The sequence below is a fragment of the Taeniopygia guttata genome, chromosome 4 (assembly GCF_048771995.1).
Source record: "Taeniopygia guttata chromosome 4, bTaeGut7.mat, whole genome shotgun sequence".
Classification (NCBI taxonomy): Eukaryota; Metazoa; Chordata; class Aves; order Passeriformes; family Estrildidae; genus Taeniopygia; species Taeniopygia guttata.
In genome coordinates, this window is record NC_133028.1 from 58969859 (window position 1) to 58985829 (window position 15971).

The 15971-nt window shown below is 37.8% G+C and overlaps 1 protein-coding gene across 6 annotated transcripts in view; it reads right to left on the reverse strand.

Moving 5' to 3' along the window:
* NR3C2 (nuclear receptor subfamily 3 group C member 2) overlaps window positions 1-15971 on the reverse strand; it is a 189402-nt gene that overhangs the window by 133722 nt on the left and 39709 nt on the right. For 3 of the 6 annotated variants that reach the window (XM_072927785.1, XM_072927788.1, XM_072927786.1), the window contains exon 3: window positions 8968-9036. In XM_072927785.1, coding sequence (XP_072783886.1) covers window positions 8968-9036 — 69 coding nt within the window. 6 annotated transcript variants of the gene reach the window in all.

Below are 15971 nucleotides of genomic sequence, written 5' to 3' on the forward strand. Positions count from 1 at the left end.
TGATAAAACATTGCTATCTGTACAGCACATCTCCTTTGAAATCCAACAAAAATAATGCTACAGTTTTGGTAAGCTGCTTTTGAAGTTCACTCAGATTAATAATATTACAAGTTAACACTGTATGTTTATTTATATTTCTATGCTGCCAGGGAAGTATATTTAAATATTGCCTCGGAAACAGCTTACAATATGCAGTGCCTGCTGCAAACCAAACTCATTTGCAGAGCATTGATGTGGCAGACTGGAAACCACAAAACCACATTCGTTATTACTTATCAGTGCTGTTTTCCCAACCCTCTGTATAAACCAATAGGTGAAAGACTTCAGAAAAGCTACAAAATCTGGCATTTATCTTTTTCTGTAACAGGAATATTAACTCTCAGATGCTACAATAGTCTAACATTTCTAGTAAGGGCAGGGATTAACTCTAGCCCTCCGTAAAGTACACCCTTTAAATGAAGGTCCTAATCCCACAGTCTGTTTCAGGCAGGCAGAATCATGCACTCAAAACTGCACTGAGAGCCATTAATTTAATTAGAACAATTCATATGCTTAAAGTTAAAAATGTGTTTAATTACATGCTGAATTAAGCCCAGAACGGGGTAAACTATGCCTCAATTCCTACAACAACTCGTGCTTTCCCAAGTAAATACACCCTGTTGTTATAAAAATACATTTCATATGGAAAGAGATTAATCTAGCCCATCTTCAAAAGCAAGACCAAACAGTTCAAAAGGTGCAAAGACACTGCTCCCTGCTAAAAATAAAATAAGTAACAAATATTGATTGGAAAGTTTAATGTGCCTGTATGTGGCCTCTGGGGCTGGATTTTCAAGTTTTTTCAGTACCTTAAAATGCATATATAGTGAATAAAAAAGTGTAAGTGGGCTAGAGACCTAACCACTCACAAGCCCATCCACTCTGCTTATGTACCTTAAAAAATTTGACCAGGACTGTTGTCATCTGCAAGTGTCTGGATACTTTGAAAATCTAGATCCTAAGAATGCACCCTTGGATTTTATCAACTGCGATAAAGACTGCTGCTGTATCAACAAAAAGGTGAAGACCTACCTGAGGTATGAGAACATGATCCTAAAACCATTCATGAATATAGGATAGCATTAAGTTCACCCTTTTTTTTTCATTAATTCTCCTGGAGACATATGTGAAGAATGATTTTTTCATATGATAACACAGGTAATACTAGCACAAGGCAATGAATATTTAGTTTCTAATATATACTTTAAGAGTATCTAATCAATACTTTCTAATACCTGAAGAGAAGAGGGAACTATCCTACTTGAGATGAGCTCATCAGACAAGTTCAGTAAAATAAATCTGTTTGCAGAAATGATCATCTGCTCTTTCCATGAACATTGGGCTCCTGGCTGAATCTTGGGTTCTTGTAACAAGACCCCTTCTCCTTTGCAGGTTTTGGTTTGTAGAATTAGGAATGGCTACTAATTCTCTCGGATTCCCATGGATGGAGCTGATCTATGCACAAATAGTCCACTTGTGCAACCAATATATACTAGGGGATTATTTAACTTCTTGCTTTGGTACAGCTCTCTGTATTTGATTACATTGCATTACCTTTGCCAGCTCCAGAATGAGAACTCTGACTTTCAGGTAAGTGAGATCACAAAATCTCTGGGAGCTCCCCCTCTGGCATAACATCTGGAAGGCTCCTACTGAATGTGGTGTGGCAGCTGCTAACACATTAAATGCAAGAAAACTTCTTTTGGTGGCTTGATTTTCTGTATTCCCTACAGCTGCTAAGCTAGAGACACAGAGTGTAATGAATTACCATGTCCAGAAATTAAATGCAAAGAAATAAAGGAAAATAACCTTTGTTTCAATATATAGTATAAGTATCAGGGCTTCAAGAGTACTACTCTGAACACACATTTTGCAGCACTTGTTAATGATGCTACTTTTTTGTCTAAATAGAAAAGAACTCATCTGAAAGTCAACTACTTGACCTACTGCAACACAGCCTCCTTATTATTATTATTAATCTAATATATTACTATATAACCCAGAACTAAGATATTTCAAACAACATTTCATAAAATTACTTTATTAATCAACCATTTATTCTATTATCTCCCTTAAGCACTGAAAATAAATTTAGGAATGTGATTTTTGTATCCAAAACCAGATCTTTATCCCTGAGGTCTATGCTTCACAAAGTGACAAGGGGGTTGTTTTGCGTGTTCTCCTCTATTTGCTGTTAAAGGCAATGGTATTATGTTCTGCCACTAAACCACAAATGTAATTATGAGGTGGAATTTCTTGGCCCAAGTTCCAACATTTAAATACATAGTTAACAATGCTTAAGGAAATGCAACTAACCCCCACCTACCTACCCTCCCACAAGCCTACAAAAATAAACAAACTTTACTAGCAGTTCAACATCACATCCCATGGGATTAGACACAGGAAACAGCATGAAAAATGAAAGTACTCCAGTATTTATATTCCATTTTGAACAGCACATTAGAAATACTAGCCAGCAAAACAGCAGTATCTGTATGCCTACGTGTATGTGGGGACCAAATGATGAGAAAACATTACTCTCAGCTGGTATTTTATCTCTGTGGTTTTTTGCAAGTGAAGTATTTAATGCAGCCATAAAATACAATTAGTGGCTTTCTACATCTTTATATTGCCAAGTAAGTTTTAAGAAGAGCTCCTAAGAAGACAATCCTCTAAAAAACGTGTCTCTACTTCAAAAGGTTAAAAGACAAATAACTAATAAGCTTACTTAGGGTCCACTGTATTTTGAAAACAGACCTCCATTTTTTGCCTCCAATGAGTTTAGATACTTAACAGCTGGGGCTCAGACTCTGGCCAAAGACTTCTCTAATTTTGCCAGTAAGTGTGGAAGCATATTGAGCTTTTATATGTTTTATCAGTCAGTAAGTAAGAGTGAATATGACTTAGAAGAGACAAGACTTGGCTACACAGCAAAACCTGAACGCAAAACAAAACAATATACCCTGAAACATCTCATACATAACTCAAGAATGTTTGTTGGTGCTTAATTTTTTCAAAATACTTATTTCAACTTTAGCTTTTGCCATGAAAAATTAATTCAGTCTCCAAGTATATCCTAAGCTCCCTTTGCTATGTGAAGGGGGAAAATAAAAAAAGAAGTTGGATTCTGTTTAAAAGCTTTTACCAAAGTCATAAGGAGAAAAGCTGCATTTTTATTCAGATGAAGTTCAAGATTAATCTTCAGTTACTTTATTTCTTATATCAAAGGGTATCTTTATTCATATGAAAGGGTATCTTTATTATATAAAGAGCATTACAAACTAACATTTTATCCATAATCTCATTAACCCTTACGTGATACTCTTTTCTTGATAAAAACTTTTGTAACTCCTACATTCACTGTTAAGCACTTTTAAGGAAAAATATTATATTACCAACTGCAGTACAATGACTCAGATAGTATGTTTTCATCTTTTTCGGCAAAAGGGTGATGTTTGGCAAGTGGAGAATGCAAATATTTTCTTAGTTTACCCAAACAGCAATATTTCCTGCCATTCTGACTGTGTACTTTCTTAATACACTTTCATTTTATACTTTTAAGTATTGAATATTAATTCAGTGGAATAAAGAATGAGTATTACAAACTACACAAGTGCATTCCATTAGAAAGATCAACATTTCAGTAAGTACTATGAACTTTTCCTTGTAAAACTCATTTGACCTTCCACTGAAATCAAAACATTACAAATGTGACTCGAAAGGTTTAAGATACCTTTTACATAAACAGCAATATCACATAATATATTCTCCCTTTACTTGACAAATACAACTGTTTATTCACTACTTCTTAAATGCATTACTGTTTAAAACTATTTGAATTTTTATATAATTTAAAATGTGTCTTTATATTTTATTTATGAAATTAGCTAAATTACAATAAAATATATATTAATATATAAGGATACACATTAAAAAAACAAATAAACTGGTACCTAGGAGCACTCAAAATATTTTACTTTTTTATTTCAAGACAAAATTCAGTTCCTAATTGATTCCTGTAAATGAAATAAGAAGAAAATGTGCATAATAAAGTATAATAAACTGATAAAGTATATCATAAACTGAAGTATAATAAACTGGTTAAGAAAATCAAAACCCTTTAAGGTCAGTAACAAAACATCCATTTGGGGGGGATGTCACTATTACAGCAGAAGCACCATTTTTCCCCATTGAGATTTATATCTGAATTAAGCATAGCAAACCTAAAAAACACTTCTAAGGAGATTTCAATGACCTATAAGAGAAGAAAATCCAGGAGTAAATACAAACCCTTGTAAAATAAATAAGGTAGAATAATTTATGTTAAAAGTCTCAAACTCTGTTATTTAAAGCAAGGTGCAGAGAAGCTTTATTTCTACTGGCTTTCAGCTGGCTCAGATAGCACTTCAGTGTTCCTTCTCTGCACTGGCAAATCTTTCTGGACTGAGTTTTCATTGGGACTGTGAGTTACAGACTAATTTAAGTAGATTATTTGGATAATTAAATGCCAAATGGCCTTTACAAATATTTGGAAAAGTATTTTTCCCCCCATAAAATCATGAAAAATTATTTATTATATCAAGTGTATGTTAATATGGAGCAGACAGGGAACTGTGGAAAAACTCCAATTTTTCTCTGCAAAAGAAGAGCTCCCCTCTCAGAGGCTCTCTCTGTTGACAACACAAACCTCCCTCACACAGGCAGGTCATCCTTCTCCTCTACCCAGAAACTGAAAATAAAAGACTGGGAGGGCCCTTTCAAGTAACCAAGCCCAGTTCCCTGCTACTATAGGTAACCCTGTCCTACCACCCCTTTTATAAAATCTGATAAAAGTCCATTGTCAAAATTATAAAGCTTTCTGCTCCTCTGCCGATATCAGAGGGCTACATTATAACCTCATCAGCTGCAAGCCAAGAGGCAAACTTTTGCACTTTCATTAGGCCATAATCATTCCCAGCCCTGGTACTGAGATCTAGGAAGAGAAATCACAGTTCTTCATCCACGAGCTGAATAATTGCCTTATGGCTGGTTGTGCCCGATGCACTGTCACAAAAGATCACACTGCTCAATTTTCACATAACTGTAAATAATTACAGAAACCTAATCAGAAGCACAAGCAGTGTAAGGAGAGAATTACTCCACCCTTGCATCTCTCAATTAATCAGGAGTATGTCTAGGTGGTAGGTGACTTCATCTGCTAATTTAGCTAAAACAAATATGAGTGCCATATGAGTAACGAGGTAAAAACAAGCACTCTGCTACATCCCAACAGATCAGCACTTGGTTTCCAATGAAGTACTGAAGCAGCATTGAGAACGTAGCGCCTGATATGGACCAACAACTCAGTTCTCAAAGAATTTTTCCATGTTCTGTCACCCTGCTCTTCCAACAACACCTTAAACAGCCGACCTCAAACCGTATCATCCCCTCCACAGTTGTTTCTAAAAGCACCATGGACTGCCACCAGACTTGTCACTTGATAACAGCAAGGCTATCTGTAAACTCCTTTAATGTGTTTTCAATATTCATTTTTAGAAAGAGCAGCAAAATTCAAGAAGTCCTTGCAACATTGGAAAAGTTAGATGGCTGGATTTGTAGAGCATGCCACAAACAAAGCATTCTGTAACATACAATTAGTAGAGACATCTTTCCTGAATATTACAATTTCTGAACTAATGCAAGGGCAAAATTGCTTGGAAGTTAACATCTCTCTCTATACTGGCACCTTCTGGAAGTTTGTATTTTATCAATGTTTAAAATTTCCAAGTGCCACATGCTACTGTAATTATTTATTGATGATAAAAAGCCACCCTACTGCTCTTCCAAACCTCTGTACAGATAAAGTCTGCATAGTCAGAAAATGGTTTGCAATCAAATTTTTCCATCAGTAGCCAGAAAGCAGGGAAAGACAAACTTCAGAAAGTGTATTTGCTAGCACATCTGAATCTACTTCACATCTTGAGTGAAGAAGCTTTGTGTGGAAACAAATTTGGCACTTAGCTTTCAAGGAACAACAGCAGAATTCAAGACTCAGTTCATTAGTACATGACAGAGATGCAAAAATGAAGCTCTGCTGGTCGTAGATACAAAACAGAGCAAGATGCCAACCTGACAGTCATATTATCAAAGCTCTAACAAGAAAAAACAACAGTATGAGAACAGCATCCTACACAGACTAGGCTGTGACTGAGCAAGCCTCTCTGGAGGTAGGATGCCAAACCCCACTGTTGAAAAGATGACAGCACTTCAAAATTAGAAAAGAAGGGAAGATATTTGCTCTCTTCTTCGTTATCTGTGCACTGAGAACAGAAATAAAGGCACCTGCAAATTACCCTCTGGCAGCACCTCCCTGCTTCTACAGATTACAGATGCAGACCACCAGCAGCTGCATTGCGAACCTGGATGCCTCAGTCAAAAATCCACCCTGGGATGAATACAGAACTTTAATATACCTAAAAATCTACATATCACATGCAGAGTTAAATCTATTTGATCCAATCAACTCCAGAAAAATAAATATGAGCAAAAAAAAAAAAAAAAAACCTCCCCACAAGTACCTGAAAACTCTGGTTTTATAAACATTCATTTCACAAATCTGTGTGCTGTGGCTCCCACCCAAGGAGGAACGTCCGTGTTTTGCAGCAATGATGAAAAGCAATGTCATGTGAGATCCTCCTTTACTAAAATATTACTTTTATGAAACATGCCATACAGTACTTCTAGTGCACTCAGAGGCTCTGCATATACAGATGTAAACTCTGCTCAGAAAAAAACCACCTTTTTTTTTTACCTCATCAAACACTATGCCTGGTCTTCACTGCTCAAGAATTCTCTAAAGCCATGGAGGGAACAAGGGAGGTATCAGTACAGCGGAAATCAGAGAAATAATCTACCTTAAAAAGGTACAAGAAAATTCTTTCAAATAACATGAAGTCCCATTTGATTCATTATTAAATTCACCCCATGCTTGACATAAAAAATTTTGAAGTACCAAGAAATATTCTACATAAGTGAGTATTCATTATGCGCAGTGATTAACAAAAAAAATTTACAGAGGCTGAAAGATGAGATCATCAGCTTGAGTCCTTCAGCTCATTATCCCAGCCACTAGCCAAACATTACATCACAACTGGAAATGTATACCATTCATAATATAAAGGAGTGACAGTTGAGGTTATTTGAAAATGACAGATGACAGAAAAAGAATGGCTCTGTGCACCATATACTCACTGCTGAGTTACAACTATGGGACAGCTGAAAACTAAATAAAAATCCCACAGTGACTTGAATATCCTGGCCATGACATAACATGCAGTATTAACAATATATTGAAGCAAAAGGGCAATTCTGACTTCAGCACAGCATGACAGCCAACACCAACCAGATCATGCCAAGGACCAGGCACAATCTCCTTTTGCTCTCTTAATGAAATATGCAAAAAATTAACCATTGACACGGACACAGTGCAGAAATTACCTATTAACTAAACAAAAATTAAAATGTTCCATTGATTTCTGAGACTTCAAATAGCTCTGCACATCTGCAAGGACTTCCTGAAGGACCAGCACTTCTCTTGTCTAGGATGATGAGTACATTCATGCCTCATGCCATTGCACAAACACCTTCCTCATAAGTACCTGCCAAGATCCTTGTTCTGCAACCTGCAACTTCACTTTCTCCAACTGTTGCCTTGCGTCCAATCCTCACAAATTCTAGTAGCTTTGGTGAAGTTAACCTCAGTTCTTGCATAGCCTCTGACCTTCAAAGAGTTCAGTCTCAAAGCCAGTGTTCAACTGATCCTCTGCCACACTCTTCAGCTATAGGTTTGTCACAAACCTCTCCACTGTCAGCTGTTAGTGAAGAGCAATACAACTCAAATTCCCATCACGTAGATTCCCAATAGGTCTCCTCTAAATGAACCAGCTGAAAACAAAACCAAAATTGTGCTTCAAACCCATTTATTTGCCCTCCATTTTTGTTCATGCCTATTGTTGTAACGCACAGAGCATGTTAAGGGATCTCATATCCTGCTTTCCTGCAGTGTATGATCTCTAAGTTATTAGCATAGTTTGAAAAGATCCTGTGTATAACAGAGCAGCACATTTTTACCTGGTGACCTCGACAAAGCTCTACAGTTACATGTAAGTCACCTGCTGTCTCCCATAAGATAATTTTGACCTCTCTTAAGACATGCCCACAGCCTTGTCTTCCATAGAACTTGCAGTACCCACCCTTTCCTCAACCTTCAGGTCTTCTTGGATAATTATTCATAATCCAAACACCTTTATTCTCCTCTTCACTCTCCCTTGCTTATAGGGAGATTTCTTACAGAGAATCTCAGCAAAGTCACTAAATACTACTGGAAACAAAATCAAGCATGTTAACCTTGGGGTAGGACTCAGAAGTCTGCATTCACTCCCAAGTTCCATAACCTTCATACACAAAATACAGTAAAAAAACTTCACGTGCTAAATTCCCAACCAAAAAATTTCTTTTCCCCTCAACTTCCCAGGAGCATCATTAGGATAAAAATCATCAAGTTTTGCCAGACTCCCTTTCTTAATGTAGGTCACAAGGTATGTAAATAAGAATTGATTATGAAAGGCAGGAAGTCAAAACAGTCCATACATAGCCAATATTGCTACTGAAACCCAAACTTCTGCATTTCCTGCCATTGTGATTTTAATCGTGAAATCATAAAGTTGCACTAAGATAACTGACATGTTTTATTTCCTAGCTATCTTTAAGGGAAATATTAAAGAGAATTAAAAAAAAAAAAAACAAAAAAAAAAAAACCAAGAAAACTACCCCAAAAAACCGATCAAGCACAGCCACCAAAAAAAAACAAACCCCCAAAAAACTCACTCAAAATGAGTAACAAAAAAATGCCTACACAACTCTAAAGTCTACTAAGTTTCTCCACCTCACCAGTACATCACTGAAGGAGGTTCACTCAGGGACTTAGGCTTGAGTTCTGCACTGGTCCCTTCTTGCTGCCTGGGATTAAAGGGAACAGAAAGTTAATGGTCCCAAAGAATAGTCTGTCCTTTCTGTCTCTGGTTAATCTAACCTATCTCTGTCTGAAATGAAACCCTGGCACAGATCTACGTATAAATCTACATGGAGTAAACAGGCTGAAGAAGAAACAGGACCAAACCAAACCAAGAAAACCACAACGAACAACAAAACTAAATTATGTTTTCCCTCTGTGCTTGCTATGGAAGAAGTTACGTAGATGATCCCCTGACTGGAGTAGGTTTTTTTCTCTCTGGGTTGAGAATCAGCCTGAAATTTAAGCATCAGTTATAGAGGTCAGCAGAGAAATACAGCCAAAACAAACAGTAACAGACCACAAGTGTGAGATGGTGCTCCCTCAACTTTTGCAGGAACTCAAGTACACACAGCTGAGCTATTACTGCTCATGTTAATTTTATTTCGACCCATCTCTGTATCAGAGAAGTGTGAGATAGAAAACACATTGCCAAGCTCCTAACAGCCTCTCAGGAGGATCCAGAAAACTACAAAACAATTAATTTGATATATGCATGGAGCAAATTGATAGGAACTGTTACAAAGAACCATGTGCTGGGGAAGAGTCCACATGGCATGTGAACAATTGCCTCATAAATCCATTAGCATTGCTAGAGAATCACTGTATGGGAGGACAAACATGACCAGATCAATCCACTTGTTTGATCTCCAAACAAATACATAAGTTGTTAAAAGATGGGAAAGAAAAGGTGGCATTAAACATTCAGTTTCTCTATGAAAATAGGTTGCTACCAGTGTTCCACAGGAGTTTTATAAGACACAGCTGGATAAAAGAGTTGAAGAGGAGGGAAGAATGGTGTGCAGAAACAGTACCTTACTGATACCAAGTCACTCACAGCAATACAAATGGAGGCTTACTGAGAGAACTGCAACTGATCTCATATAGCAGAAGACAAATTATAAAATGGAAAGCAAAACTCAGGTATAAAGAATTGCTGGGAGTGGTGAGGAGCAAAACAACCCCAACCCTATGAATACAGTATGGGCTCTGGGTCAGCTGTCACTACTACGGGGAAAGATCTTGTGTTCAATGGGGACATTTAAAAAAACTGATGGATTACTTTCAGCAGTCAAATAAAACTGCAAATACTGTTAAAAATTATGGGAAATGTAGACCACCACAACACACCCTCAAGCCAGCACTTAAACAACAGACACTGCACAATGAATACATTTTCTTGAACGCAGCTTGCATGCAGTCCTCCAGTCTCAGAAAGACACAACAGAACAAGGGAAGGCAGAGAGGAGAACAAGGATGATCAAAGGTATGAAATGGGTTCTGATCAAGGAACTAAATAGACATGGATTTTTCCAGCCTGGAAGACAAACAATCAAGGTAGTATCAAAGAAATCTGTGATAAATAGAGCACCATAAAGGCAGTGGATAAGGAATCATTTGTCTCTTACAAGATAAGAACAAAGGAGCATCAAATGAAATGTTCAGGTAATAAATTCAAAATAAACAAAAAGAAGGTACTTCTCAACACATACATTGTTCTACCTTAGGACTCGATGCACAGGATATTGTGGATGATAAAAACGTACACGGTTTACAAAACAATAAGACAAACTAATGGAAGAAAAATCTATCACAGGCTATTAAACCGAAGATACCATCTTTGCTTCAGGAAGTTTGTGAGATTCAGATTGCTGAAAGCTGGGAAAATATACTGGGAAAGCACTACTAGGTGCTTGCACTTTTACTGTCTTCCCTAGGCACCTGCTGTTAGTCCCTGGCCGAGACAGGGACAGTGACAGCAGTCAGGCTGTGACAACAGGCAGTAGCACAGCTCCACAGGGGCTGGTCTCAAGGACAAGTGTCCACACTTCCATCATATGGTTTCACTTTCAGCTAGAACCAGTCTGGTCCTGCTGACTGAATGGGTATTCCCAGGTGGCAACATCTTCTGGTTTAGCAGCACCCAAACTGAAACCCGCCCACACGCTCGCAACCTGCTCAGCAAGGCGTGCACGTCGGCAGGAAACGGGGACAATGAGCGGACTTGCTTCAGGAGAACACTCCTAACCCACACCAAAACGCTCATGCAGATACACCTGGGCCCCATGAAACACACCCTTGTCCTGGAAGTCCCACCACTTTCCTGAACCAGTGACCCTCCTGCAGACAGCAGCTGCCCTTCAGGACATGCCACACCCCAAAGGGTGACAGACTGAGCTGGGTCTTGCTATAGGATCAGTCTTAAAGCATCTTCCCAGCTACATCCCACTCTGCTCAGTGCTCTCTGGGTACAACTACAGAATTAGGCCTGTAGGCATAAGGCTGTGGACATGAGGAAACTTTCACCTGCACAAATTTCTAAAGGAATTTTTAAATCTTGGTTATCCTTCATGCAACAAACAGCTACTTTTTACCTCACAAATATACATATATGTTGATCTGTGATATACCAGCTTTTAACCATCTCTACACTAAGAAAACACAACTGGTACCTTTGTTATAATGAGAAGCCTATAATTATATTAATATTTTGAAAATTATTAAAGACATAGTTCTAAGCCTTTCAAGAAGACAACCAATATATATAATATATATATAATTTATATTATATATATATATATTATATATATATATATATATATATAATTCCAAGTGACAAATGCCAAAGAAGGTTATAGACTTGCAAAATATATTTTAATATTAGAAACTTTATTGAAATTTTCTCATCACAACAGCTTGGCTCTTACAAAGTAGTTAAATATAGCACAACATTGCATTTCTCTTCACGGAAAACACTATTTTAATGACATTATATTGCCTTACTACAAAGGCACCTTTTAAGTAAGATGAGAAGTTGATTTTCCAGTTTACAGACAGATCAAATATTTAGCTGATGTATATTCTCCTAGGAAAAGGAATATACTTTAAAAACAAACAAACCTTAAAAATGTGTGTGACCTTGACTTCCATTACTTAATTTTGCATTTGCCTTATCATGTAAAGTGGAAAACAGCTTAGTATTAAATAGAATGTCTTCACATTTACAAAAAGCCTTTTGATTTATCTTGAATTTCTGATGCTACCAATTTAATATTTTGTATAAGACTCTTCCAAAGGAGACTACTGCTTCCTTTAACAAACAAGAAAAAAAAAGGTTATGAGATAATTTTTGAAGAACAGTGATACTTTTGAACTTGACATAAAGTATACAATAGGTGGGAAAAGTCACTGAAGAAACGTCCGCTGCTAACATGACTAAGCTGAACCTTTATCTGCAACTTTATTAAAAAGAAGGTTCCCAACCCAAAAAGCCTTGTGCAGGATGCTTGTCATGAAGAATTACAGAGTTCTGCATAAGAGGGTTCAAGGGCATTCAAAATTACTGAAAAAACATTCCTTCTTCAGAATTAACAATACAGAATCTTCTCTTCAGAAAGCTAAAGAAAAATTGCTACGGTATTTTTAAAGATCTGTAAGTACATATCAGTCTTCTTTCATTTACACCAAACCTGGGAAAGCAAGAGAGAGAAATGTGATTTTTTTCTTGTCTTGGTCTGTCTTGTACAGACTAAAATAAAATCAATTGCCCTGTGGAAAAGCCTTGTAAAGAAAACTCATAAATCCTATTTATTCATCTATATTTTCATCATGTAGAGCAACACAAGATCAGGTATTCTTGTCACAGAACCAGATGGTAAAAGAACCATAACAATCACTGTTCTTCAACCCCACGGACCACTGTCACTGTACTAAAGATGAAATGATACTTAACAATTCACAAAATTAATTGACCCTTTGATTATCTCAATTAAACAGCATTAAATTCCATCAACAGGCATCTACAGACAAAAAATTATGTGCTTATTCTTCCTAAGCAATGTACAAGGAGAATGGAAACTTCAGGGCAAGACCACCCCCACCCCCACCCCCCCCCAAAACTGTCAAGCTAATTGGAAAGCTTTTTACATTTGCTCTAAGAAAAAAAAATGCTGGGAACAGGTTTGAAATCTTTCCCATATCTGCCACTTAAAGGCTATCTTAGCAGTACAACCTTTCACTTAAGGTTCACATTTTATCCAATTCCTAATGCATGTCAAGTCTATGGAAGGTCTGTGAACACCTCAAAGCAAAGGCAGTGGCTGGACCTCAGACCTCAGTAATGGGCAGCAGATATTACTGCAGTACATCCATCTATCCAAAACACTGATTCTCCTTCCTCTGATCATTTTTCCAAAGAAACTAGAAAGCTCTCTTGTGTATTTGTCCAGAATCCAATAACACAGGCATCATGATATATTAGGAAAACATCTTTGCACTGAGTATGGTGAGGCACTGGCACAGGCTGCCCAGAGAGTTGTGGATGCCCCATCCATAGCAGTATTCATGGCCAGGTTGGATGGGGCTTTGAGCAACTTGATCAGTGAAAGGAGTCCCTGCCCATGGCAGAGGACTAGGTGATCTTTAAGGTTGACTCCAACACAAACCATTCTATGTATGACTCCATGATTGAGCAATTCCCCCCCAAAAAACACCCTGAAGTCACAACTGAAAAAGGGATTTTCACACCAAAAGACCCACACCAAGTCACTTCTAGTCACCATCATCTGGAATTTAGCAAGAGGTAACTGCTGGTCTAAACTAGCATATATAATTTTTCTACTTGTATAGGCATATCTTACTTGTACCTCACCTAAAAATCCTATTTGATTATTTTCCCAAGCTAAGCTCAGACTTATCCAACTTTGCCAATGACAGTTCAGCAGAGCTCCAATCAGGATTTGAAGGATGGTAAAGTATTTTCTGTTCATTTTGAACATGCCCCAACTGAAGGCGGCTCACATACAACAGGTGCTCAAATGATATCAGTGTGCCACAGATGAGACATTTTATACAGAGATTCAAATCAGGCCACGCCTCTAATACAGATAATAATTAATTATCCTCCCTGACACCAAGGTGTTGCACAGTGAACTTCACATCAAAGAAAAGAGCCTTTAAGTTATTTAAAGATTTTGAAGTGTTGTGACAAGATGCTGCTTGTTTGTGTAGGGAAAAAATTTGTTAACCGGTCTGCACTGCAGCCAAACATCAACAAACTTTGATAGATTTTCTTTGCCTGTGTGTCTGCCAAGATTTATTTTTTTAATAGATTTTGCGGTTGTCCTCCAAAAGTTGAAATGTTATTTTGCACTAATCACACTAAAACATTTTTTATGAACATTATTACCACAGCATGAAATTTCTGTTTCTGTGTGAAAGTTTGTTGTTAAAAAGGGTTTCACAACCATATGATATAAGGAAACTCAATTAATTGCATTTTTGAATTTCCCATTGCCAGATGGGATGTTACTCAAGACTGGCATAATTATTCAAATGCCAGCAGTAGGTCCAGCCACCTAGAATTGAGAAGATGGGCCCATGGGTTGAGAGAACAGTTTCCCAAAATGGCTCTAATGAAGACGAATTTGCTCAAACTAAAACAAATTCTACACAGCCATGGAAGGATTTGCTGAGACACTGGGTCACAGGAGGTTAATGGCACTGCAACACACCTACTAAATCTTCTCTCTGCAAGCTTAATGCAATAAAGAAAATCCCTTTGTGGCCGATACTGCCGCAGGTGCCACAGTGGAGATGAGGCAGCCACGGAGGCCATGGGGCTGCAAGTATCACTCTGGCCAGCAGCCCCCAGCTCTGGAAAGGAGGTGAGGAGCTGGCCAGGACTGGGGCTGGTCTGAGCCCTGTTCAAGAGGTGACAATCAAATGTGACTTGGCAAGGGAAAGAGTGAATGCAGCGAGCAGTATATGGCCTCACTGGAGGGATAAACAGGGAGCAGCTTATGCCATGACCTGCTGGGAGACGATCAGTGGGACATCCTTCTGCCAGTTTAAGGAGCTGGGGAAAAAAAACATGGACAAACATGAAGTTACTGAAGTGAAGGAGGAAGACACATTTTTTCCTCCTCCTCAAACTTATTCTCTTGGTTTTACTTGGACAAATCCGAAACAGTCTTGTTAGGATGAGAGAAAGAGCAAGATGCAAGCAGCTTATTTTTGTCCAGGAGTATCAGACATTTAAATTACCAGTCTTGCTACTGATTTTGGACACTAGCCATGGCTGGGGATTTTACCCGTAATTCTCACTGACATTAATTCACAGACTGGCTCCCTGACCAGAGAAGGTCTTGCTCTGGCCTGACCCATAACAAGGAACCTGGAGTGGAGGGTTCATCTGACTCACGGTAATTGTCTTACTGGAATATCGGATAAAAGACAGTTTCTGAGATATCAAGTCTATGGACAGACACAGGATCTGCAATCTCCTGGCACACACTGCAACAGCCAAGGAAAATTGTTACTGTAAGAACTGAGTATGTCAGTAGGAAGCAAGTGATAAAACAATTTTCTGGTTCTTCCAAATATATAGTTAAAGGAGCACAAAACCCGAGCTTTTGAGATCCACAAAAGAACTATACAAACATGGCAAGAGTACCTCTGAAATGCTACTGCAGTGCACTGTTTTTTATTAAATAAAGTCATTGTAATACTTATATCAAGCACTTACTCCTGCATTTTAAAAATATATACAGAAATCTGCTAGCTATTGAAGCTATTGAAGACAATCTGCTCCCGGTATCAAAGGAGAATCACGTATTAGCAGACTCCTCTCAAGTCACACAGCCACATGATAACTCGAAAAATATCTTTGAAGATACTTTTTTATTTTCCCTCAATATGTATAACAAACAGGAATGAACTAATGCCACTTACACTTCAAATAAACAATCCCATTTATAAAAAAAAAAGACTGCAAAAGAGAAATGTAAGTAGAGTTGTTACCTACTTATTTCTCTCTTTGAGGTCGAGCATCCCTGAAGACTGAATTTGTATTTTCCCTGTAGCTTGCTACACTGAAAAGGCA